The sequence below is a fragment of the Notamacropus eugenii genome, chromosome 1 (genome assembly GCF_028372415.1).
Source record: "Notamacropus eugenii isolate mMacEug1 chromosome 1, mMacEug1.pri_v2, whole genome shotgun sequence".
Taxonomy (NCBI): Eukaryota; Metazoa; Chordata; class Mammalia; order Diprotodontia; family Macropodidae; genus Notamacropus; species Notamacropus eugenii.
This window is the reverse complement of record NC_092872.1, coordinates 712697644-712725390: the sequence shown is the minus strand read 5'-3', so window position 1 is coordinate 712725390 and position 27747 is coordinate 712697644. Positions and strand designations below refer to the sequence as shown.

The 27747-nt window shown below is 42.7% G+C and overlaps 2 protein-coding genes across 5 annotated transcripts in view; both read right to left on the bottom strand.

Moving 5' to 3' along the window:
- Nucleotides 1-2990, bottom strand: part of CFDP1 (craniofacial development protein 1) — a 149030-nt gene extending 146040 nt beyond the window's left edge. Inside the window, exons 1-2 of the mRNA XM_072636532.1 lie at nucleotides 2853-2990; nucleotides 51-189 (exon numbers count right to left, since the gene is read on the bottom strand). Coding sequence (XP_072492633.1) covers nucleotides 51-189; nucleotides 2853-2916 — 203 coding nt within the window. The 5' untranslated portion in view covers nucleotides 2917-2990. The remainder of the gene's footprint in view (nucleotides 1-50; nucleotides 190-2852) is intronic.
- On the bottom strand, nucleotides 50-27045 carry TMEM170A (transmembrane protein 170A). 4 transcript variants are annotated; one of them, XM_072636533.1, is made up of 4 exons: nucleotides 26317-27045; nucleotides 13597-13767; nucleotides 1801-11081; nucleotides 50-189 (listed from the first exon to the last, which is right to left on the bottom strand). In XM_072636533.1, exons 1-3 carry the CDS (start codon nucleotides 26447-26449, stop codon nucleotides 10951-10953), a joined length of 435 nt encoding a protein of 144 aa, XP_072492634.1. In that variant the 5' UTR covers nucleotides 26450-27045; the 3' UTR covers nucleotides 50-189; nucleotides 1801-10950. The 4 variants fall into 4 exon arrangements, with proteins under 4 accessions (XP_072492634.1, XP_072492636.1, XP_072492638.1 ...); XM_072636535.1 differs by having other exon boundaries at nucleotides 13666-13767; XM_072636537.1 differs by having other exon boundaries at nucleotides 26465-26563.
- Nucleotides 27046-27747: the final 702 nt, after the last annotated feature.

Sequence of the window (27747 nt, the reverse complement as noted above, 5' to 3'; positions counted from 1 at the left end):
AAACAGCAGGAGCCCATGGCAGAGTATGAGCATCAAGGAAGCAGGGTTACCTGGGGATAATGCCCGGAGACTTCCTCTTGCTGTCTCTGGAATGCCTTTTTTTGCCTTTGTCTTTCTGTGTCTCCTCTTCATCTTGAATTTCATCTTCCTTCACTAGTTCGTTCACATCATCTTCACTGTATTCTCCACCTGAAACCACCCAATGTAATTGAAATAGCGAACAACATGGCACAAGGATGATGACTTCACCCACCAAATAAGAAACTTTCCCAGCAAGAAAAGATCAGTGACGATCCAAGATGGCAGGGGAAGAAGCAGAGAGCCTAGATCTTTCATACAACTTCTTCCAGCAAAAATTGAGGATGATGAGCATCAAACCAAGTGACTATTGGGAAATCCAAAGGAAAATTACAGTGGGTAGCTTTTTGCAGCCCAGGGAGAGAAAGCCAGAGACCTGCAGACACTGGGGAATGGGACAGGAAAATCCAAGGTTTCCAGCATGCTGACTGGGGCTGAGGCCCAGCATACAGACCAAGGAGAAGCAAGTAGCTGGGAAACCTGGATGTCTTATTGTAAACATGGAGCCTCTCCAAAACAGCAGGACATTAGATAATATAGAACAAAGATCAAATACGGTCCCACCATTCCCATCAAAAATGTACAGGGTGTAGTCATGAGTCAAGTCCAAATTTCAGAAATCCAGGAAAAAATAAACAAAAGACATTAACAAAAAAAAAAAAAAAAGAATACAGGAATAGCCAACACATAAACCAGAAGAAGAGAATAGCTAACTTTGTCTACTTTATTGGTTTTTCAAAAACTAGATCCAAATTTTGTTGATTCAATGGCAATGTTTTTGCTTTCAACTGTTAATCTCTTCTTTGATTTTCAGATTTTCTATTTTAATGTTTAGTTGGAGTTTTCTGATTTGTTATTTTTCTAGCTTTTTTTTTTTTTTTAGCAGCATGCCCAATTCATCATTCTTTCTCTCCTTCATGGTTGATCATGTTGAGATATATAAATTTTCCCTTAAAGACTGCTTTGGCTGCATCCCCAAAATTCTGGTCTGTTATCCCATTTTTCTCATTTTCTTTGATCAAAACTAATTCAGTTCAAGTTAGAGGAGTTGGTCAACTGGGAAAAAATTTTTTTTATCAAATTTCTCTGATAAAGGCCTCATATATATGGAACCAACAGGCCTTATATATATATATATATATATATATATATATATATATATATATATATATATATATATATATATATATATATATACACACACACATATTATACATATGCATGCATATACAAGCACATCTCTACATATACGCCAACAGAGAAGAAATTTGCTGGAGGCATCCAAATGTAAGAATACTAAGGGACTGATTCACAAAGTATCCAATGGAGAAGACCATACCTTAAATATCCCCAAAAAGCAAGGGACACAACCACATCAGTATGTGCCAATCTATATGACAACCTTCTCATCTACATAATTTTTTTTTGAGAATAACATTGAGAGCATCCTTGGTGAGGCTATCAACAGGAAATACACAGGTTTTGACAACTGGTATTCCACAGCAGATCCTATCTTTACCATCCACAATTGACTGAAGTTGTAAAGAATACAAAATATCATGGTACTCATTATTTATGGACTAGAGAAACACCCGATTGCAAAATTGGGTTTTAAAAGCTTTCTAATAAGGTACCTCCCACACATACATGGACCACTCATACAAGATTCCTTAGTCCTGGCTCTCCCAATCCCAGGACCTGACTCTGCGCCTGTTTCCTCACCTTGCACAGTGATGGGGTTGGTTAAACGCTCTCTGAAGTTACTAAATCTTTTTTTATCCTAATTACTGTCCTTTCCACCAAGCTCCCCTGTTAAAGCATAACAGAAAGAGAACTGGATGTAAGATAAAAGACCACATGGGCCATTCCATCTCCTCCCCTCAGCCTCCTGAATTCCCTTTAGGCTACCTGGTTTCCTTGAAGGCTTAACTGAAGTGCCAACATCCCCACCCCTCGATACGCCCATCTCCGGCTGACTTTGTATTTACTCTGCACGTAGGTCGTATTTGGCTATCTGGGTGCATGCCGTTCTCCCCCCCGGGAGAATGTACGTTATACTAGATGCTCGTTAACACAGAAGTAGCTCAAGTGCCAGCTCTGCTGGTTCAAAGTGCCAGCCACAGCGCGGGGCCCCGGGGCAGCATCTCCCCAGTCCGGCCCAGGGCTGGCTGGCCCTGCTTGGTGAACCGCACGTAAAGGGGCAGATCTGGGGCTCTCGCTTCTAGGACCCTTCTGTTAAACACCAAAGGCTGAGGCACTCATGAGACTGCACTCAACTCTAGCCTCTATGTCCTTGGCCGCACGGCCGGACACCCGGACCGCCGGACCGCCGGACCGCCGCGGCTGAGGGCCTCGGGCTCTCTCTCCAGCGCACGGCCGCCGCGCCGGGAAGGCCGCAATGAAAGAGCCCGGCCCACGGGCCAGGGAGGCTCGCGCGGCGTGGGAATGCCCCGCAGGCGCTCCGCCCCCCACCCCAGGGCCGCCACGCGGGGAGCGCACGCACGCACGTGGGGAGCGCCACGCTCCGGCACGCGTCTCCCCGGAGACCGGCCGGACTGAGAGGAAAGAAAGCAACTCCCACGGGAGGGGCTGGGGAGGGGGGCAGTCCGGAGGGGGGGAGGCCGCGCGTGCGCGGGGGAAACAGGGCGCGCGCTCCGGGCGGGGCGGGAGGCGGCGAGAGAGGGGACCGAAGCCCGAGGGGGCGGAGCTGGGCCGGACCGGGCCGCTGCTCTCTTTCTCCTCGGGTCGCGCGCAGGCCGGCGGCGATCCCTCACCGGAGGGCACGTAGTCTTCGTCTTCCTCGGAGGACGAGAAATCCTCTGAGTCGTAACCATCCATGCTATCGCAACCTGGAGCCTGCGTGCAGGACCGAAGACGCCGCCACCGAGAGGCCGAATCCCGAGGGAGGAACCATAGAGAGGAGGGGGGAAGGCGGGGGTAGAGAGGCTCGGCGGGCTCTGCGCGTGCGCAGCACGAGCCGGAACTGGGCCTATTGCGTCACTTCCTAGGCGGAAGTAGAATGGTCTGGGCGAGGCTGGAGGGCTTTGATAGCAATGTTGCGGTTCCGTAAACTGGCTTTTGTTAAGGACGTTGCTGCCTTGTGTGGGGAAGGAAGGAAGGACGGGAAAAATTGTCTGGAGAGCACGAGTTTTGACAAAGATGGGCTACGTGCGCCATCTCCTTGGACTTGACCTAGGATGGAGCCTTACTCGGGACGACTCTGGGAGCATGCTCCAAGCTTCCACTTGGGCGGGCGAGTTAACTGGTTCTGACAAGCTGGAGGTGAAATCGGGCACGCGGCCGGGGCGGAGAGCGGATCTGTGATTTAATTGGTAGAGGGGGCTTGTAGACGCTCCCCCAGCCTTTGGTCTACACGTGGAGGTTGTGACTTCTGCGGCTTGGAGGCTCAGACTTTCCTAGGGTACTGACGAGTGATTTCCCCGGAGCCCTGCGGTCTGGCAGCCGACATTTATGACCTGCCAGCTGTGTACCGGGCACGAAGACGGGCAGAAAGCAGGCCCCGCCCTCCAGGGAGCGCCCAGTCTCGGAACGGCTCTGCAGACCAGACAGCGGAGAAATTGGGTGTAATCTCAGGGGGACGGCACTCACAGGGAGGAGGCAGAAGTGGACACCGACCTAGGCTTTCCTGGCTCCAGAGCTGACTCCCATCCACTGTAGCACACCGACTTTGACCGCATGATGTGTAATTGAAATTTGAAATTTAATAAATTGGTCCAGGACCATGATTTCAGACTGATCAGGCTTGCCCGCAGTCGCCAAGAAAGGCTGTATCCGAGGCCCCAGGTTTCTTTGACTTCAAGGCTGGACCTTTATCCGTTCCACCAGGCTGTTCTGTGACACACCACCGCATCCTCACCCTATGCCTTTTCTTTGGCTGTACCTTGTATCTGTACAAGCTGGGTAGAGCAGTGGATAGCGCACCAGTGCAGGAGTCAGGAGGACCTGAGTTCAAATCTCACGTCACACACTTGACACTCACTAGCTGTGTGACCTTGGGCAAGTCACTGAACCCCAATGGCCTCCTCCTGGGTCATCTCCAGTCATCCTGATGAATACCTGGTCACTGGATTTAGATGGCTCTGGAGGAGAAGTGAGGCTGGTGACCTGCACAGCCCTCCCTCACTCAAAACGAAGTCATGTCATGATTTGTCTGATGGTATGGTCTTCTTCGGCAACAAAGGTCGAACACACACCTTGTATCTGTAACGCTCTCCAGCCTCAATGGAAGACTTTTTGATGTCCTTCGAGAGACACCCAAGTGCCATCCATCTCAGGCCTTTTTTGATCCTTTCCCTAACCTCTACCCTCTGCTCCCTCTTCCCTCTGAGATTACTTTCCATTTACAGTATATATCATATATACATTGTTATTTGTACATTGTCTTCCCCATTAGAATGTGAGGTCCTTTAGGGTAACCTTGCCTTTCTTTGTATCTCTTGCACAGAGCTTAATAAATGTTTATTGACTGTCCCCTGGAAATCATATTTTAAGATTAAGAAAAAAGGTATCCTTTGCTTTTAAAATGTTTTAATAAGTAGCATAATATATGCTTTTTATCTGGGCATTTTTTTCATATTGATGTTTACCTCTTGGTATTGTATTCTTCCCTTTAGCCTCTCCTTAGGGAGCCTTTCTCAACTCCATGGAGCAGCTGTCTTCCTGCCACCTCCAGGGACTAGCATCAACACTCAAAGGGCACGTTACTTGGTATTCCTTATCTTTTTGGTCTGTGTTCTCTTTTCAAACTAGATTGTCTACATCTCACACATTCTGTATCCCTTGATACCTTGCATTATTTAGCTGGCAGTGATTTTTACCAACATTTCTTGATGTTATGGTAATACTTCTTAACAAAGATAGTTTTCCAGTATCTTTTCTCAAATTTTGTCACCAGTAGTAGAAATATTATAGCATAGGATAATATAGATGGCATAGGACAGCATAGGAAAATAGATAGGGTTGCATTTCCTAATGCCAGACAAGGTGTGAGTTTCTGCCAAAACATTTAAAATAGTTAAATGTGCCAGAACACACCAGCACAAGGAATAGAGTGAGAATTTTGAGTTATTGAACTTGGGTTTAAATCCTGTCACTCTAGGCAAGTCACTTTACCTCTGGGCCTGTTTCTTCATCTATAAAATGAAAGGATTGGACTATACAGCTTCTAAGTTTTCTCTGAGATCTAAAATCTGGGAGGCACCGTGGGATATTAGGAGTGCTAGGCTTGCAATCAAGAAGGGTTTGAATCCTGCCTCAGTTAGTAGCTGTGTGACCTTGGGCAATCTGATTCACTTTTGTACTGTTACCTCATCTGTATAATGAGGGGGTTTCAATGACCTCTCAGGTCACCCTCTTTGGTACTTTCCTTTCTAAATCTATGATTCCATGAACTCTAAATTTGTGATCCATGGAAAAATATTGAAGTGTTTCCTATGTGCCAGGCACTGCTATAAATACTAGAAATATAAAAACAACTTGTCCTCAGCAGCTTACGTTCTAATAGAACATATATAGGGCAGAGGGTTATTTTGGAACATCACAGGGCTGGTGGATGGAATCAATATTTAACATGCCATTTGGAAAAATAGTAAGAGTTTATTTGATTACTGTACCCAGAGCTAGAAATGGAAAAGATTAGGGGTAGGATTGGGGGTTATAGTTGCCCTGCAGTACAGCAGAAAAACAAGTAGTTGTTAAGTACTTTGTCATGTCAGACTCTCCATGACCCCATTTGGGGTTTTCTTGGCAGAGATACTGGAGTGGTTTGCTATTTCCTTCTCCAGCTCATTTTACAGATGAAGAAACTGAAGCAAACAGGGTTAAGTGACTTGCCCAGGATCACACAGATAGTAAGTGTCTAAGGCCAAATTTGAACTCAGGACCTTCTAATTCCAGGGCTGCTGCACCACCTAGCTAACCCCAAAGCAAGTAGCAGCAATAAGAATTTTCTAATTGGGGGCTACCTTGGAGAAACAAGGTGGGTATTAAGCTAACTGCTTAACCTCTGTGAGCCTTCTACTTCCTTTTCTGTAAGATGGGAATAACTCCTACTTCATAGGGTTATCATAAGGCTCAAATAAAATAACGTACGTAAAATACTGCAAAGCTTAAAGGCCTAAATGAATAAACAAACCATCTGCAGATTTTTATATTTCCATTTTAGTGGCATGTGATGAAGATTAATTCCAAATCAATCCATTTTAAAATTCAGAAATGCATCTTGGGCTAGTGGTTAGAGTACTGGACTTGGAATGAGGGAACTAATGCATGTCAAGCACTTTGCAAACTTTTCAAGCCCTAGAGAAATGGGACTGATTATTATTGGCCATTCTGGAGTGGGGGAAAGGAATGGAAGTTCCAGTTTGTAGGCATCTCCATTCCAGCATCACTGAATCCTTCCACACCTAGCAGTTTGTCTCACCGTTAAGAATACTGCTAAAACAAATTTCAGAAAGGGTCAATAATTGGTTCAATTTGAAGCAAACAAATCGTATGTGACAGTTTCGTGACAACAGAGTGTCTATTAACATTTCATGTCACATTTGTTATATTCACATCTTTCAACAGCTAAAAAGCCAAGAAATTCACTTAGAGAAAATATAACATAGTACAACAAAGGTGATGAAAAGTCATTTAGGTGAAATAGAAAAATCACATTAGTCATTTCCTGGGGTGAAATTTGCACAGGTCTGGTCATTAAACTATACCGTCATTTTCAAAGAAATCAAACTCCAGGCAGAAGAAATAATGTAATTAATTTTTATTGGTAAACATTAACACCGGCATTAGAAATGTCAGTAGAAAAATAAAATTTCAGTTGTTTTCTCTCGTACAAAGATTTGATCTTATTGACTATAGCAGTTGGTGAAATAATCTTAATACAAAAGGGCACGCTGATTTGAATTAGAACCAGCATACACAGTGTGTACACAAGGGTGAAAAGCCTTCTGAATGTAGACAGTCAATGGCACCAGCGCTTTACATTCAACTAAAGTGTTCCTTGGTGGGTTTTTTTTTAAATTAGGCTTTATTACATAATAAGGCCATAACTTAAAACCACAGCTACTAGGAAATAAGGTTGGACCGAAAAGTTTTTACAAGCTTGGTAGTTGAATAAATTTAAACATAAGAGGAAAATTTAGAAGGTAATTCTGTGCATGAACAAAACTGATCTCTCTGACTCCACATTTCATAAAAGGTTAGGTTTTGTTACTTAAAAAAAAAACCAGAAGGCTGTGCTGATGATGTGGGAATAAAGACATATTTCAACTCCATGATCTCCCTTACTTTGGAATTCATTTTTGTACATTCAGAAACATTTTCATGAAAGCCTATATTCCATTACAGTGAGCCACAATAAAGACCTGAAAAATCAGCTTTGGTGGTTTTATAAACAACAAAAAACAAAGGAAGAGGCACAACACTGGTTTTATCTGCTTCTTTTTGACATGGAATTAAACAGGAAATTATCATCTGCCTTAGGAAATTCAGTTTTTTGGAGGGAAATAAACAGTTCCAAAAACCATACAAGATGACATGGTTCAAATCAAGCATCAGTTCCTTTTCTATCTAAATAACTGCATATCTGAGAGCAGAATAAAAGACAAGTGACATTATTTATATAAATAATTGCTCTCTGAAAATTCAAGCCATACACATTTCACATAAAATCTATGTACAGCATTCAAAAACCATTCAAAAGAGCATATCACATATTGGGACTGACCACATAAACACTGAATTGAGGATATATATGCTATAGGCTGATAAAAGAGCAGCTGAACCAAAAAAAGATGAGAGAAAGCAGATGGAAACTAGGCGGCCTTTCCAGATGCCTTATTTTTGTGCTTTGGCTCAAATGTAATAACTAAACCTCAGAACCATAACAGTAATTATATACAGCACATAAGAAAGATATACACATATATATATATTTATGTGCATGTATAATATACATATATAACCCTTTGGCTATAACAACTGTCATAGATATATCCTATGGAACAGAATCAAAATAATTTCTTACAACCCTGTTAAATAAGTCCAATACTGCACTGCAACATAGCTAAAATTTCTCAACCTGAAATTTCCAATGGGTATTTATGGGTATTTTTACAAGTAGCAGTTCCCTGAAATGGACTAATGTACTCAACCACAAACCACCTTGAGAGAAAAGCCTAAAGATTAACTATCTTTGTTATCTAAAGGAAGACAAAGCACACTGGGTAAACTCCCTGAGGGAGAATTTAGGAGAAGTTGCGGTCAAGAGTCCCTCAGAATAAGATGGCCTGCAATCTGCATCACTGGGTAGAACACCCAAGTCTTTGACATCACAGATCCTCTTAAGTATTAGCATGAGAATAACTATTGAAATATTCTTTTTTATGCCACTATCATCTTTATCATGGTAGAAATGATTTTTATTCTGAGGGTACCAGCATCAGCAGGGTGGTAAGAGTGGCCCAATCATAGGTCAAAATGATTGTGAGAGTAATGTAGATGGAGTCTGTTCAACACCAAGTAGTACTGGTAGCTTTTTTGGCTTAATGTCTATAGTCCCCTCAACTTATAAAGCCCACACTAGTGGTTGATGGATTATATGAAGAAAACCTGGGATTCAATCCTAATTGAAAACCTTAAAGGAAGCACTTCGGCTCAGATTAAACTTAAACATAAGCAAACTCTACACTATGACACAGATACTAACTACAAGAGAACAGAAAAGAAAAAATCAAAATACATTGTATAAGCTCAGGAACCTTACCAGCTGAGTATAATAAAATGGTTACTATTCACCATTCCTGCCCATCCCACAGCCTACTGAAACCTTCCAAAGCTAGGGTCTAGCAGAGTATCCCCTGAATGGCAGCTGTTACATGGCAACATCTGTCTGAAGATGAGAAGAAAAGCACTCACATGACTTCCAGAAGGCCCCCAAAAATCTGTACATCTGAGACGTGGGATGGTTTCCTAAATTAAATTCAAATTTGCTACCTTACTTTCCATCAGTGAAATCTACACAAAGGCTTAAGTGGTCTCTAACACAAATTATCATTCTTTCTGTGCAATAAATATAGTAACTATTGGATAGTTACGTGGGAAGTGTGGGAAAATTTACCTACTGAATAACCCAAGAATTTAACAATGGCTATAAATTGTGCTGGGGAATATAAAATTGTCAGATTAGAACACTATGCATTTCACTTTTCCCAAGTGTAGGGCATTTATGATTTGGGTAAGTGTTCTATTAGTAATAAATTAGTTTTTATTCTGCATGTAATTCATGATTTTTCTATATAGTTCTCTTACTAATTAAGTGTTATCTGTTCATATTAATTAAATGCATAAGTATGTCTTTTTAAACAGAATGCATATTTATCATGTGTGGATTATTATTTTAGTAATTATTATTTACCCTAAACTTTAAATTTTTTCATATAAGGATCAAGGTTTAGTTACCTTAAACAATCTAAATTACTCCAGAACCAGATAAAAAGAGTCTAAAATTGGCTGCATTCTGTGCTATAACAATGCTATAAATGCTATATAGTTAATCCTCTCACCTTTAACATCACAGTTTTCAGGCCTATAGTAAATGAAAATAGATCTCTAATTTATATCTAATGAACCAGCAATAAAAGGACAAAAACTTAGCTAAAATAATTCTGAGGTTTACTTCTAGCATAGTAAAGTATAAAATTTTTTGAGGGAAATTGTGATTTAATTTAAAGGGCAGAATGAAGAAGAATAAACCAGAATTAACTTTAGGCACTTTCTGGAATAAAAGAGCTCTTTTTCAATTGGGTAATGTCTTTACATCGTAAAAATTTAAGACTAAACAATCACGAGCACCATTACTTGAAGCTGAACCTCTCTACAAGCCAAGATCTCATAAGGAGCGCCTTGAGAGTAGACTGAAGAAGAATCCCCTTTTTTATTCCCTAATGACTAAAGTGCATTCTGATCAGTCAAGCTAAAAAAATGTTCAGTTCAAGTTACCTTCTACTGGACACCTTGTCAATAAAATCAAATAAATCTAACAGAATGAGAAGGAAGGCGCCGATGACAGGTATTCATAAAAAAATGCCTGAATTAGCGAGCATATTTTGATAATACAAAACTGCATTTTCACATTAAAAAAAAATCTTTGAAGTTCTCATTAGCTCGTTACAAAGTGTTAAATAGTCAGAGGTCAAAATATTGAACTCACTTGTTATCATCATTCAGTAGTTGTTACTTTTTTCCCTTTAAGCAGTGGAACCAACGCTATTCCCATTGTCACATTTTACAGATTTCCCTGCTACAATATTTCACCACATTTGTTCTCAGTTATAATCCTCAAACAAAAACCTACTTGGCACTTAACTGTCACAAAAATGTAACAAAATAAAAGTTGGAAAAGCTAACTTCAATAAAGTCTAATCCCCTCAGACATCAGTTTCTGGGCATAGTATATTATGCTTTATAATTTTTGTGCAGAAATTCTAAAACACTCAACGCTGCATTTTCTAGAGAATACTGGCACAAGAGATCCAAATGCATTGCTGCGCAGGTTTGTGTACAATTACAAAAGAGCTCAAATGGCTGACATTTCTTCCAAGAGGAAAACTGAACCCTATGACTTTTTTTAAAATAAGAAATCTGAAAGTCACCAAAAAGGTCTTTGGCTCATGGAGCTCTGTCTTCAAACTGAAGAAGGGACCAAGACAGCAGGCCTTCACATACTCTTGTTCAAGCTGTTTTCATTTGAAAAACTTTAAATAAATTACCAATTTTAGTAATGCCCTTCCTTAATAAATTATCTGAAATCCTTTCTTCGTGATTTGTTCTATCATAGTCTGTAACCAGATGCTATAGAGTTGCTAAAATCCGTAAAAAGGAAACCACCACTACACAAAATGTCTGGCCAACACCTAGGGTGAGGGCTTCAAAAGGGATCATTTCTTTGCCTGCTGCTCGATAAACTCCAGCGATGGCTGCACCTGTTTAAAAATGCAAGGAGAGAATAGGATTTGAGATTCTACTATAATTATAATTCAGATTTTACTTTTTTTGCACATGAAAGAGTAAATTTTGTAAAGATGACCTTTCTTCCTCATTCCTATCTGATCAGTCAGTAAGGTTTTTAACTGTAGCAGCTTCTTGAAACTAGATTTAGTCAATCTTTATGGAAGCAAGCAACAAAGTCAAGTCCATGGCCTCAAGCCAGAGGCACAGAAATGACCTCTGCTTGGCTTAGCTAGTATTTCCAGGCCCTGGGCAGAAGCCTAGAAAGTTTTATTGAAGACAGGGACTGTTTACTAGTTCAGGGATGGTTTCTCCCCCACACCTTTATTTTTCCATTAACCCTTACAAAATCCTGAACAATGCAAGAAAGTCTCCACTCAGATGGAGTTGCTGCAGACAAACAGGGTTTCAGGCTTCCTTGATTTATGCAAGTTTTCTTTTCGTTAACCATCTCCTGTGGAAGGGAGGTGGATCCAAGATTCTTCCTCATTCCCCTTAATCACCAAACTAGGATCAGGGCTCAGAGAGCTAGGATCTCCCTGGTCCCAGTTTGCTTATTCACAAAATAGTTATGATTATCTACTATGTACAAATATACAAATATAAATCACGGTTTCTGCTCACAGCTTATAATCAAGCTGAAATAATGGTACAAACTCACATGAAACCATTAAGACAATTATACAATTAAGTGCTAAGATGAATGGTTCAGTCAGTAAGTATTATAAGAAAGCAGAAAACAGAAGTTCAATATGGGCTTAGTGATGAAAGGAGGTTTATAAGCACTTGGGAGATGCTATAGAGGAGAATCATTTATCAAGAAAGGTATTAGGCCAGATGATCTTTGGGGTGCCCTCCAATTTAAAGGCTTTAAGTCTCCATATGAAGTTAGAAAAATAAAGTGGAAACAGATTCAAGCCTCTTGAATCCCTAGCTGGGGATCTTTTGCTTCTGGGCAATGCAACAGAGAATCAAACATTCATGATATGGAAGGAAGCCAACATAGGCCCCCTGATATAACTTGGTCTTCAGGGGTCTAACATAGGCATAACTACAAGAAACTCATTCACTGTTTGGAGATTCATAACAGAAAAGGACACCCCAGTGACCATGGCTAAGTTGTTCCTGGTGAAGGAGGGAAAAGACTGGCCAAGGCCTTGCTTTGCTTGGGAAGTTAAATTTGTGCCACAGGTCCTTGTAACTATATTAGTCCTATGTCAGGAGCCCTGGATCACAGATTTAGAACTGGAAAACACCTGAAAAGTTATCCAGCCCAAGTCCTCATTAAAAGGTGAGACAGCTGCAGCCCAGAGAGGGCCCAGGCCCCAGTGCCAAGGTCGTGTCAGAAACAGGATTCCGCCCAGGTCTGCCCAGCTCCCAATCCAGCATTCTCATCACTGTGACTAACCTACTGACAGGCTCGCAAATCCAGAATACTTACCATTTCAATAAGCTCTCACATACATTATCTCATCTGATCCTCACAGAAATACCATTAGAGAGGCAAATCAATACATCTATTTTAAAAATAAAGATACTGATGCTTTGATGTGTTAAGTAGCCTGCCTTAGGTCACATAGCTACAAAAGGGTACGTTTATAATCCTTCCATTTCAGCAGGCTGCCTTTTAAAAGGAATACTCACAAAAAACAAGTTAAATTTAAAAGATTAATATTCCTAATGAACCTCTATTTCCTAAGAAACTCCTAAACACAAAACTCCAAACCCCCAACAATACCAGAAACAGAAATCTATTAATTGTGTGAAGAGTTCTTGACTTTGTGATCAGCCTTCCACTCCTAAATTTCCTTCAGCAACAGGACATGTGGAAATAATTCATTACTGTACAATGAACAGAGTAGACAACTGGTGGCAAAGTGGATAGACCACTGGGCCTGGAGTCAGGAAGGCTTGTGTTTAAATCCAATCCCAGGCACTTATTAGTTGGGTGACCCTGGCCAAGTTACTTAACCTCTGCCTCAGTTTCTTCAACTATAAAATGAGGATTATAGTGCCCACCTCCCAGGGTTACTGTGAGGATCAAAAGGGATAAAAACTGTAAAAAGCATTTAGCCCTGGGCCTGGCACATAGTAAGTGTTATATAAATGCTTGTTCCCTTCCCCAATGCCAGCAGGCAAGTCATATAGAAACAACAGCTAACTGTAGTAGAAAGAAGTGATGACTTCTTTCTATCAAAATATTAAATTAAAATACTCTATTAAAATATACGGTTTTTTTCCCTTTCTAAAAGACTTTAATTCACAAGAGAGGGGGTGGAGATGCTGGGGGGAACTTTCAGAAAAAGTCCCCTGCAGTGAAAAGACAAAATCTAAGCTGGTAACACAAAGTAAGAGGTCAAATCAAGGAATCTCTTTAAATTTTATTCTTTCTGTTAGTCTCACTCAAGTAAGTTTCTAAAATGATCCTTAAAGTTAGGTGATTAGACATATCAAACTTGTTCAACCAACATTTTTTAATGTCTAACATACTTGTCAAGATTCCAGCAGTAATTGGTCCCACGATGCCCATCAACAGGATGCTTATAGACATGAACCTACCATATTTGTGATGTCTGAGGGTGAACAGTGCCAATAATCCAGCAGGGACATGGAAGGAGAGAGAAGATACCAGTGCCCACAGGAACACACCATACCACATTTCTAGAGGGGAAAATGAAAAATCTGAAGTTGAGTTTCTCACTATCATAACTGAAAAAAATAGTCTTATAAAGCCTCAAATCCAAATTTGAAAACCATTTAAATGCAGCAATGTTTGCATGCATCAACCATGTATATACAAGTGCTGCTACACTTGGTGAAGTAACATGTTGCTGCCCCCAACTCAAACTCTAAGGAACAGAGCCAACTCCACATCTAGCTCAATTTGAGAAATACACCCACCTCCCCAGACCAGAGGGTACAATGGAAGCACCTCACTCTAAAGTCTGCACTATGGGGAGTAATTCAGGCGATATGAGACCTGCCCAAATGCAAAGACTAAGCCAACAAACCCTTGATTCAGGGCTTAAAAAAAAATGTGACTTTTGAAAAATCAAAAGTATCTTTCTTGAGTAAAAAATTGTGACTCATTTTAAACTCACTGTCCATAAACTCAATAAGCCTCTATTTTCACAAACTTCTTTAAGGATTGGTTCAATTTTCTCTTTGCACTTGGGCAGTTCTCCTCTACCCATCTGTGCTTTAAGATGGTACCAGGCACATAGTAGGCATTTAATAAATGCATGTTTGTTTCCTTTCTATCTCAGCAAAGAGGAGATAGACAATCACTCAACAAGCATATACTAGGCACCAACTGTGTGCCAAGCATGGTGCTCAGAGGGATCAAGGTGAGACACAAAGACAAAAGTGAAGTAGTGTCTACCCTCAGGAAACTCATGTTCTAACAGGGAGGCAACATGCACAGAAATGAGCATACACAGAACAGTCACAAAATGAATTCAGAAGAATTTTGGGCAAGCTGGGCACTGGTTTGGGAATGACGTGTGGAATTTCAGAAATACCTTGAATGTGCTGGGTCTTAAAAGAAACCCAAAAGTGTAGGTGAGGAAGGAAGCCAGAGGAGATGCCTCAGGGCTGGAGATGGAGGCGCATATGTAGGGAACAGCAAGGTCCAGGACCAAAGGATGCCTGGAGGGCAATGCTGAAACATGCACTTTTGTTCAGTAAAATTTTTTAAAATGGAAAATATAGAAGAAAGAAAAAATAGAACTGCAGCTCCAAGTTTACTCTTTTGCTTATGGCTTTTGGAGAGGATGACTGAGCTTGTGATTTTATCAGTGTCAATGCAGATCTGCAGCTGCCCTGTAATTTCCAGTCTCAGAGAGCAGCCCAGGACTTGCCCAGGGTCACATGGCCAAAATGACTCCCCAGCCAGCTCTCCACACACCACCCCAGGCAGCCTCTGCTTTGCTAAGGGAAGACTGCTGCAAACTCCTCCAAGTAAATGCCTTCCTACATGTGCAGAAACAAAATGGTGGGAAGTACTACTTAATGTTAAATAAACTGATTAATGTCAATCAATAAACATTTATTAAGTGCCTACTATGTACCAGGCAATAGACTAAGTAGACACTAGGGATACAAAGAGACAAAAGACTGCCCCCTCCACAAGAAGCTCACAGTCTAATGGGGGAGACAATATGCAAAAAATACTTACAAAGCAAGTTACATGCAGGATATATAGGAAAATAACTAATACAGGCAAGGCACTAGAATTAAAAGGCATTAGGAAAAGCTTCCTGTAAAAGGTGGAATTTTAGTTGGGATATAAAGGAAGTCAGTAGGCAGAGATGAGGGACAGCATTCCAGGCATGGGGGACAATCAGAAAAAATGCCTGGAGCCAAGACAGTATTGTTCATAGAAGAGCCAAGAGGCCAGGGTCACTGGATCTAAGATGTGAGGGAGTAAGGAGCTAAGAAACCTAGAAAGGTACAAGAGGGCTAGGTTATGGAATGCAAAAAGAGCATTTTGTATTTGATCCTGGTAAAAGGAAGCCACTGGAGTTTACTGAATGTGTATAAGAGGATGGGGTGTATGCGACAAGATCAGACCTGTGCTTTATGAAGATTCCTTTGGTGGCTGCATGGAGGCTGGATCAGAGTGGGGGGAGAACTGTGGCAGGCAGCTATTTCAATAGTCCTGCTGTTTGATGATGAGGGGCTGCACCAGGGGGTGGCAGTGTCAGAGGAGAGAAGGGGGACATACAGGAGAGATAGTGCAAAGGTGAACTACAGACCTTGGAAAGAGATTAGTGGAATCCAGACAGACTCCAGACAGACTAGGTTTTGAGCCTGAGGGACTGAGAGGATAGCGTTGCTCACTACAGTAATAGGTATTTTAATGTCATTAAACATATACTCAAACCAATTGCACTAGAATTAGATTCATACATATTCCACAAAGCTTATTAAAAATGTTTTAATCAGGAATCCTCAGTACCTTCTCAAAGAAGCAGAATTTTAACCAATCATTAGAATAAAACCTTGATATATTTTTCAAGGAGTCTGATAACAACAAGAAATAGCCACACAACATAGCTACACCCTCTTCTCACCCACTAAAAACACCAGAAGAAGAACTGGCCAAGAAGGCCTGTAACATAATTTATTTTTTCCGAATTTATTAATTTATTTGTTTTCAATTTTCAACAATCACTTCCATAAGTTCCAAATTTTCCCCCCTTCCTTCCCTCCTCCCTCCCCAGGATGACATGCAATCTTATATGGGCTCTACACATACATTCCTATTAAACACATTTTCACATTAGTCATGTTGCATAGAAGAATTAAAACGAATGGGAGAAACCATGAGAAAAAAAAAACTAAACAAAACATAACTAAAGTGAAAATAGTCTGCTTCATTCTGCGTTCTGATTCCATAGTTCTTACTCAGGATGTGGATGGCATTTTGCATCACGAGTACTTTGAATTGTTTTAGGTCCTTGCATTGCTGTGAAGGGCTACGTCTATCAAAAAGAATCCTCAAGGACTGTGACTGGGTAACATCATTTCTGATTAGAATTTCAAATCCTGCCAACAATCCTCCATAAGGTATTAATATGAGGGTTGAAGCATAAATAAAACCAGTGGAGAAAATTAAGGATTTATAGGATTAACAGTAAATCATATTTAGATCTTTTCTAGCTCTAAAATCAGACATCAAATTACTACATGCAGGAAAAATTACATCTCTTGTACATCCTCCAAAACTTACAATCATTAGAAAAAAAAATTTAAGGTAGAGTCTGGAGTGGTTTGAGTTTGGGTTTTTTTTGGGGGGGGAGGGTAGAGAGATATGAAATAGCTTAAGTAACTTCATATATAAATGTGTATACACACATATGTATGCCTTAAGATAGGAGGACTTGAGACTTAAAATTTTAATCAATATAACTAGAAAAAAAAGATTTTATTAGAAAATAAAAGATTTACAGTATAGTAAATATACTTTTTTTTTTTTGATCAATAGGGCTACTATAGAGCTCTTGATAGGAAAAAATAAACAGCATTCTATGGGGCGCTTTTGAAAAATAAACAGCATTCCATGGGGTACTTTTGAAAAACAAAGCAATTTACCTTCAATCTATTGTACATTAACTTGCCATCAATTTCAGAGTTCTGCATTGATTGCTGCATAATTCAAATCCTGTCGAGTATCATTCCCCATCCTCTCCCTCCTTTGCTTCAGCCTCCAGGGACAAGATAGCTCTTCCCTCAGCTAATGAAAATCTCTCTACTTATGTCCTTGGTCCCAAGAGGACCTTTGTACACATTTTGTATTAATGTGTATATGTACGTGTTGTACCCCTCCCTCCCCCCATCATATAATGTCAGCTTTTCAGAGGTCAGGGCCTGCTTGTTTTGCCTTTGCATTCCCAGCCCCAAGCGCAATTCCAGGTTTACAGCAGAAGCTTAAAAAATGCTTGTTGAATAAAATAAAATTCAGTACTAAGAGTTTTATGTGTAATAAAACACTCAGGAATGATTTCATTTTAGTGATATAATTTAACTAAAGAAAAGTAGGGTGGGGTAGTATGTCCTATTGGAGGGAATACCCATATTTATTAAACATAGGCAAAATGAAGTATTTTTAAAGGCAATCATAATTTCTATATCTGAGGTCTCAGAGTGGTGCTTGACTCTTCTCTCTCCCTCCTCTTCCCATACCCAATCAGTTCCCAAGTCTTACCAATACTTTTTCTACAACACTTTTGCATCACAAAGTTACCAGGCTAGGTTCAAGTCTACATCACCTCTGGCCTAGACTACTATCTATCTTTCTTACCTAGTCTCTCAGTGTGCACTCTCTGCCTTCTCCAACCAATCTGTGTGGGGACAAAGGTGACAAACTGCTATTCCTGAGGAAAAGGTCTGACCATGTCACTCCGGCTCATCCACATTCCATGGTTTCCCATTGCTTAGAAAAGGAAGTACAAACCCTTGGGCTGGCATTGCAGAGCCTGCATGACAGGCTCCCACCTACCCTGTCAGCCTCATTTCATACTACTCCCTTTTGGGAACTCTTTCTTGAACTCAAGTGAAATTGGCCCAATAGCCATTTCCCAACTGGATGCCCTACCTGACACCTCCATACAGAGTGCCTTAATAAATGCTAACTGAATGATTCAGGTGGATTTGGAGTCAGAAGTGAATTCAAACATTCAGCATCTGACACTCACTACTTGGGTGACTTGGACCAAATCATTTCATCTATCTGGGCCTCTGTTCCTTCAACTGTTAGTTAAGGCTTTGTGTTTGACGGTTTCTAGAGTCCCTTCTAGCCCCAAAATCTACAATTCAAAAATAATCAAGAGTAGAACCTTCTCTATAAAAGAACAAAAGGGAAATAAAACTTAGTCAACAAAATATATGCTGTACCTAATGTACATACTGATTATACAGCCCTTCCCCTACTGAAATCCTTCTAATCCCTCAGAACACAGCTCCAATCTTGACTTCAGAAGGAAATCATCCCTTATTCCCACTCCTTCCCTCTGGAAGAAATTACTTTTCCTACCTAAAACCTCACACTCCTTTCTTACTCAATGCCACAGGCATTTATTAAATGCTTATGTTGTAAGGCACAACACATACAGATAAATAAATACAAAGCACATACAAATTGGTTTTAGGCCAGTAAGAGCTAAAAGGAATCACACAGGCATTCTTGGGCTGTATTTCTGCTTTCTTATTTATCTCATAAGAAATGATTTCTCACTACCCTGCCAAAGTCCTGTTATTTTTCCCTGGTTCTCTATCATACTCCCTATGCTCTAGCCCAAACACTCCATCCTAGGCCCTGTTCTCTACTCCAAAGTTTCTCTTCTCACCTCAGGTGAAACACATAGACCTCCCTTTCATCGGAGGACCTCAGTCTCCTTCACGGAGAAAAGTGAGTTGCATGCTGAGTACCCCTCTCCCTAATTCTACACCTCACTCCCCTGAACAGCATGCTCCAGTGTCTCCTCCTTTGCCTCTATCTCAGCCTCGAGCAAGGCTGACCTCTCAGTCCTTGCCTTTGGTCTCATCCCCTCAGTCTCTCTCTCTCTACAAGGTTCCCTCCTGGCTTCCTATAAACGTCTTCCAACCCTTACCTTAAAAAACAAACACAATCCTTTCATCATTTGACCCTGTCATTCCCTCAAGGTATACAAAACTCCTAACACTTTCACACCCAAACTCCTAGAAATGACCCATCATATATACAGTGGCTCAATTTATTCATCTGCCACGCCCTTCTCAATGTCTAGCAATCTGGCTTCTAACAACCCTTGGCTACTCCCTCCCCCAACTGAAACAATTCTCTCCAAAGTTACCAATCTCTTCTTAATTGCTAGTTCCAATGGCTTTTTCTCAGTCCTTATGCTTCTTGACACCAGTCCTCTTCCTGAATACTCTATCCAGGGTTTCCCTAACATTGCTAAATTCCTCCCACCTGTTTCTCAATCTCCTTTACTGGATCATCATCCAAGTCCAGTCTCCTAACCTTGGTAGGTTCCAGGGCTCTGCCTTGAACCTTCACTTCTCCCTACATTAGTGAGTTCATTAGCTCTGGGCTCTCATCTCTATTCAGATAACCTCAAATCTACATATCCCACACCAATCTCTCTCTCCACCGAGGACCAGTCCCAAATCACCAAATGCCTGTTACATATTGCCACTTAAATGTCCCACAGACACCTAACATATGCAAGCCTAAACTCATCTTTCTTCTCAACTTTCTGCCTGATTTCTGCTGCACACACCATCATTCTTACAGTCAATCAGCTGCCAAGTCTTGCCTGTCAACTCTACTTCCAAAACCTATCTCCCATCTGTCTCCTCTCTACTCTCAGGACAACCACCAAGGTTCAAATCACCATTACCTGGAGCCCAGGCATTACAACAGTCTCCTTAATTAGGATTATGGTCTGCATAAGGTTTCTTCCTTCTCCAATCCATCTTCCGAGCCTGACCTGTCACTCCCCTTCTCTCTGCTATCTCTAGGACAAAATACAAACACCATTCCTTGACTTAAAATTTAAAGCCCTTCCAAATGTATCTCTGATTGATCCTTCTAGATTGATGTCACATTAGTCCCCTCGTAAACTCTATAGTAAAGCCAAACTGGCCTACTTGTGGCCCTCCACACACCATTCCAGGGTGTAGAGCCTCTAAGTCTAGGTATCATCTCCCTTCCTCAATTAGTTCAAGGGTTGCTTCCTCCAACAGATCTTTCCACACCAGTAATTACCCTTGTTTTGTATATATTTTATATTATCTATGTATCCAGCAGAATTAAGTCGGGTAGTTTTCATATGTCTGCCATTCTCAACATCTAGCACAATACAGGGCACCATTGGGTGTTTAATAACTGCTCACTAATTTGGATTTGAAGGCTACCAGACATTCTAAGAAGTCTAAATGAGGAACACATTCATTACCAGTACAGTGGACAGACTGTACAACAACAGGGATCAGAAGCTAGAATGCTATATACACAGGGTAAAGGTAACAGGCTGATTTGGGTAGGATTCAGTGTATATATAGTGAAGTAATGAGGGCAAAGTGTATATATAGTGAAGTAATGAGGGCAAAGAGAAGGAAATAAGCATTTATGTAATACCTACCGTGTGTCAGGTACCATGCTAAGGATTATTTTTAAACAAATATTATCTTATTTGATCTTGTGAAATAAGTCTGAAAAAATAGTGTGAAGCCACATGATAAGTGATGTTACATGATAAAAGGAAAACATTTAAGCTTTACAGTATAAAATATATATCCCCTGATAAAATAAAGGCCCGTTGAAGGCAATATATTTAGTATTTTTTCTTTATTTCTTAAGCACAGAGAGCATCTGTGCTTGGAACATAGTAAACACTTAATAAAGGCATGCTGACTGATTAATTTATGCTATAGCAACTAAGAATTCTTAAGCAAGAGAATGACACGGTCTGGCCTGTACTTTAAGAATTTATTTTGGCAGCCATATGGAGAATGGATTGGAGTAGTGAGACTTTAAGCAAGGAAAGTGATCAAGAAGCTTTTTCAGTACTTCACATAAGAGCTGAAAAGGGTCTAATCCCTCCTAGAAGGTCACCCTGGGATCGAAGAAAAGGGAACGACAGATGGGATAGATGTCATGGAGGCAGAATTAACAAGACTTGCCAACTGATTGGATATGAGGAGTAAGGGAGAGGAAAACTTGAGGGTGACTCCAAGGATGGGGGTGTGTCAACAGATACAGAGATAAGACATGCCAATTTAATGGGAAATATAATAAATTCTATTTAGGGGCACGCTGAGTATGAGATGCCTCTAGAACATCCAGGTGGAAAGTCCAGCACTGAGGTCAGTGGAAAAGGACTGGGACTCAGGAGAAGAATGAAGACTGGTTATGTAGATACCCAACAAAGGAGACTAAAAATGAGTCAGAAACCAGGAGAAGAACCTCAAGTCATAATGAAAGAGAGAACTTTTAAGAGGGTGGTCAGTCTGTCACTGAATCAGCATGTATTAGGCACCTACTGTGTACCAGGTACTGTGATAAACAGAAGGTATATAAAGAGAGGCAACAAAAAACAAAACAGTCCCTGCTTTTAAGGGATTCTTGGAATCTGATGAGAGAGACAAGAGTCGACCAACTATGTACAAACAAGTTATAGACAGGATAAATTCGGGGCAAACTCAAAGAGAAAAGACTAAGATTAGGGAGGACTGGGAAAGTCTTCTTGCAAAAGGAGGTACTTTAGATGAGATGTGAAGGAAGTAAGGGAAGCCAGGGGATGGAGATGAGGAGGAAGAGAGTTCCAGTCATGAGGGACACCCAGTGAAAATGCTCAGAATAGGAGATGGAGAGTCATGTCTGAGGAACAGCAAAGAGGTCAGCATCCCTAGATCAAAAAGTACATGGGGGTAGTAAGGTGTAAGAAGACTAGAAAGGTGGGAAGGGGCTGGCCTCTATAGGGCTTTAAAAGTCAGAGGATTTTGTATTTTATCCTGAAAGTGCTAGGGCTGAATTTGGTGTGGGTGGGTGTAGGTGGGTGTGTGTGAGAGAGAGGGAGAAAGAGAGAAAAAGAGAGAGAGAGAGAGGGAAGGAGGGAGGAAGGGAGAGAGGGAAAAAGAGAGGGGGGGAGAGAGAGAGAGGGAGAAAGAGAGAGAGAAACAGAGAGGGAAGGAGAAAGAGGGGGAGGGAGGAGGGGGAAGGAGGGAGAGGGAGGGGGGGAGGGGGGGAGGGAGGGAGGGAGGGAGGGAGAGAGAGGGAGAGAGAGGGAGAGAGAAAGAGACGAATGGCTGAGTGGAAGATGAATTGGAATAGGGAAGAATCTTATGACAGGAGGCCAACCAAAAGGCTACTGTAATAATGCAGTGTCAAGTGATGAGGGCCTGTCCAAAAGTGGTGAAAGTGGCAGGGAAGAAGAGTCTACAGAAGAGGGGATGGAGGCAGATGCAGCTAGGCCAGAGGCATAGAACACACTCCCTCATCAACACACTCTCCCACTCTCCACAGTAACTCTTCCACACCTCATCCCTCCTGAAACCTTCTATGATGACTCCCCCTCCCTCCCTACCCCTTCAGCTGAAAACCCTGCCTCATATTCTTCAGAAAAAATGGAGGTCATCCTCTGTTGGCTCCCTCTTCTCCCCTCTTCCTCACCTCCTATCACTCTGGTGCCCTCTGCCACTCCCTGTCTCATTTGATAAAATGGCCTTACTAATTAGCAAGGCTTTACTAGGTTCAAGCAATCCCATTCTATCCTTTCTCCTCCAACAGACTGACCCCTGTCCTCCCTGCTCTTTCACTTATTTTCAATTTATCTCCCCATCCACTGTTTAGAAACATGCCCATGTCTCCCCAATACTGAAAAACCCTCACTTGATCCTCTATCCCTGCTAACTATCTTCCTATTTCTGCTCTGACTTTCATAGTTAAATTCCTGAAACGGCCATTTACAATAGATGCCTCCACTTTCTCTCATCTCACTCTCTTTTTACTCCTTCATCATTCCACTAGAACTGTTCTCTCCAAAGTTATTAATGATCTCTTAGTTGCCAAATCCTCAATCTTCATTCTCTTTGACCCCTCTGCAGCCTTAGATACTGTTGATCACTTTTTCCTCCTGGATACTCTCTTTTCTCTAGTGCTTCTGGGGGATACCCCTCTCTCCTTGTTCTCCTCCTATCTATACGATGGCTTCTTCTATCTCCTTTGCAGGATCCTCTTCCACATCACCCTCTCTAATGACAGGTGTCCTTTAAGGTTTTAGCCTGAGCCTTCTCTTCTCCCACTATACTACACTTGGTAATTTCAGGCTCCCATGAATTTAACTACTATCTTTATGCTAATAACTCTCAAATCTACCTATCTTGCCCCAAACTCTGTTGACTTGCAATCAAATATCTGGAAAGTAAGTGCTATTATTATAGTCATTTTACAGATGAGGAAAGTGAGGTAGACAATAGTTAAATGACCTGCCCATAATCACACAGCTAATAAGTGTTTGAGGTCTGATTTGAACTCATGTCTTCTTGACCCCAGGCGGGGCACTCAATCCACTGTACAACCTTAGCTACTCTAATGGGTTGTCCCAGGAGGGAGTAGGCTCCCTCTCTCTGAAGGTCTTAACCAGAGGCTAAATGAATACTTGCTCAGTAGAGAACTCAATGTGAATACTTCTTTCAGGTATGGGATAGACTACATGGTCACTGCAGGCCCTTCCAACCACAAAATGTGAAAAATCTGTGATGTAAGCTTTCATCCCTTATTGACTCAAAGGGCTGTACCGGGCAAGAGGAAGGAATCAAACTTGTTTTCTTAAAAAATGATTAAGTGTAAAGAAAGTTATGCTAAAGACTGGGAGCCAAATACAAATGTAAGTAGAAAAAAAAAAATCAATTCATAATTTCCTGAGTGACAAACCTCAGAATATCCAAAGCAATGACTTTCCATGCTGAGTAAACAATAAACCCAGGTAACCTTTTCAAAGGGTTCAAAATGGGAACTATGTGAATTCAGGACACCTGATTTAAGCTAAATTGAAATAGATTTTGGAATTGCAACCAAGATCAAATTTTAAAGTCCATCACTATACTTACTGTATTTACAACCACTCAAAAATCAATAGAATTACTTGCTAGAAATGCGCCTTAAGGTACAAGACAGACAGAAGAAAATCCTCTGTACCCAGAATGATTATACCTTTCAGTACTAAAAGCAGACCAGGACAGACACTGCTTCTTTAGCAGGCTTGGTATGTATGACTTCCTCCATCTGGGGAGCTCCCAGTATGGAAATGTCTATGCAAACAGAGTTGCTTGGGGAACCCTTTAAATACTTGTACATGGTTACTCAGCCAGTGTGTTATCAGAGGTAGGCCCTGAACCCAGATCTCCTTGCCATCCCCTCCCTTCCACAGACTTGCTTTCTTTCCTCTTCTTTCCACTATGCCAAAGCACTGGGGTTGGAAGCTTATGCTATATCTACTTAACACTTGGAATTTTGTGTCAAGATCATTAACTGATTTGATTAGATTGCCTTATCTGAAAAGTGGGGGTGACAACTGTACTTCCTAAGGCTCAGAGAACAGGATCAAACACCTAAATCTTTTCCTTCTTTCAATGCCCCAATTCAGGTAGGGCCTCCTCCAGGAAGACTTCCTTGATCCTCTACCTAGAATTTTTAGTTCTGGCTCCTCAGACCTCTTGAACCCCTGGGGACTCTATTCTATAGCCTAACTTGTATTACAGCTATCCGGATACCTCTGGACTGGACGCTCCTGAGACCTGAGTTTGTCTTACTTTGTCTTTGTATTTTCAGAGCCTAGTCCAGAGCCTTGCAGTAACAGCCATGTGATAATTTTTTAATTGAATTTTTGAACTGAAATTGGAACTGAAACTGAATCAAATGAGAACACACCAAAAGTAAGCATTCAGTCGGAAAACATTAGAACCAAAAAAGACCTAAACTATCCAGTGTAACCCTCTCTTTTACAGGTGAGGAAACTGAGGCTTAAAGATGTTAAAAAATTACAAGAGAACAACAGCTCACAAGCCAGGACCAAAACCCAGGTCTCCTGGGACCAATGCCGCCAGGGGAGGGGGGGGGGGGGGGCCTTATACATTTCTGACTTTTTAACAAGTGACACACTCTGAACCCAACTTCTTTTGCAGTTAGAGCTGTCAAACAAATGACTCGGACAGCGGCATCTATTCCACCTTGGTTACTCATTCTGCCACAGACAGATAGGCGGGCAGGGCACTGGCATCCATAGGGGGCGGATGCCACAGATAGGCGGGCAGGGCACTGGCATCCGGACGGGGCGGATGCCACAGATAGGCGGGCAGGGCACTGGCATCAGTACGGGGTGGAAGCCGCAGATAGGCGGGCAGGGCACTGGCATCAGTACAGGGTGGAAGCCGCAGATAGGCGGGCAGGGCACTGGCATCCGGACGGGGCGGATGCCGCAGATAGGCGGGCAGGGCACTGGCATCAGTACGGGGCGGAAGCCGCAGATAGGCGAAGGCGGGCAGGGCACTGGCATCAGTACGGGGCAGACACAGACGAGTGCCTGGCTGAGGGCCAGGACCGCGCTGACCGCTGGGCAGCCCCTTTCGCTCCCACTCTTCCCCAGGACCCTCAATGCGCGCTGGCGGAGGGCAGTCGCGGCGCCTTCCAGCCCTGCCCCAAACACGTGCCAATCGTGCGACCCTGGGCTTTCGCGTCACCTGCTGCCTCAGTTTCCTCACGTGTAAAACAGAGAAAGCACTGACCTCGCAGGGTTCGGATAAGGCACAAAGGAGAAGACAGGCGTAACATGCTTTGTGAACCTCAAACAGCGGCACGATGCGACTTATACTATTATTATTATTATCATAACTGGTCTGGATGTTCTTAAAAAGAGCCCGGCCGGCCCGCCCCACCCCCACCCCTGCGCTAAAGGACCTGAAAGTCCACAGCCCCGGCCTGAGGTCCGGCCCGGCCAGCAAACTCGGGAAGCGGACGCGGCTCCGAATTAGAAACGGCTCAAAGGCCGCCGGTCAGCCTCCTCCTCTCCCCTCCGGCCACCGCGGGCCGGTCCCGGGTCAGGGGGCGGCGGAGGCCCGAGGGGCTCGTCCGGAGGGGGCGGCGCCCACGGTCGTCACGTGACAGCACGGGGCGGGGCACAGCCCCACCCCGACCCCTCGCGCAGGCGCAGGCGCGGCTGGTACCTGGGAAGGAGCAGAGGGAGGTGGAGTTGGGGCACAACGTCCCGTTGCCCACCCGCGGCACAAGCTTCAGGCTCAGGATCTGCTGCAGGAGCCCGGCCGAGCCCCCGCTCCCGCCGCTCCCCTCGCTCTCCATCCCGCAGCCATTCACCTGGGCGACAGGACAGCGAGAAGACACGACGGGGCTGCCGCCACCACCGCCCTGCCGCCACCGCCTCGGCGTCACCGCTGCCCTCCCCACCCTGGACGCAGCCCTCTTCCTCCCTCCGCCAACAGGCGCTGTTAAGCGCTGAGTCCCCACCAATCACTGCACGCTCTAGGCGATCTGGGGGCGTGGATAAGGATAGCCCCGCCTCTGACGTAGAGTACGCCCCGCCCCCGACAGAATGAGCCTTACCCCTACCTGCTGGGTCCCCACCTCTATGCAAACGCCCCTGCTCTGCACTGCCCTCTACGGAGGAGAAAGAGAACTGCACGCACCCCGCTGGTCTGGGGCTCCTCCAGAGGATCCTAAAAATCTTAGTCCGGGTTTTTAAGTTTTACTGTATTTGGGGGGTCACTTTGCGTTAAAAATATATGTTTGTGAGCCCTCTTATCATTTACACTGAAAGCAAACTGCACACTCTCTTGAGAGCCTTTCTGGTTATCAACCACTGCCCTAGGAGAGGCCATCATCTGATAGGAAACTTGGAAGTTCTGGGTCAGCCTGCCCCCAGAAGTTAGCGTAAGCCATTCCCGAAGATAACCCCAAGGTCTGACCTCCAAGAGTGAATTCACCTTCTAGATTTTTATACGCAAAATATAAAAGCTCAGGAGCACTTGCAATTGTCAGGTGGGTGAACTTGTTCTGGGTTGAATTTGCTTCCTAGCAAACGTGTTCAAAGTAATCAAAGGACTTAGAAACAGCAGGGCTTCTTAACCTTTTTTGTTTCATGTACCCCTGTGGCAGTCTGATATGAGCTCTATAGACTGCCTCTCAGAATAATGTTTTAGGTCCAGAGAAATGAAATGACTCAGTGCTTTTCCCACTGCACTGGGCAGATCTGACAAGGAATAAATGTCAGTGATCAAAACGAGTGTCTGTCTGACCATGAGATTATAAAGAACCAGGATCAGAGAATTATAGTCAGGTCCACAAGTGACTGAACTTCAAGAAGTCAAGCAAGCTGCTGCTGATGGTGGGATGATTATTGGATACATAGGTGTATATAAGTTCTATCTCCCCTACTAGACTGTGGTGGCAGGAGGACAGGAACTGTTGCTACTGTTTCTTTCCTAAGTTTCCAAACACAGGATTCTTGGTATTGTTACTAACTTGCTCTAGCATACCAAGTCAGCAATTTTCTGGGCTTCCATGATCTGAGAAATGCCCCCACAGGGCTGTAGGATCAAATGACATTATGTAGGTGAAAGTGCTTTGAAAAGTATAGGGTA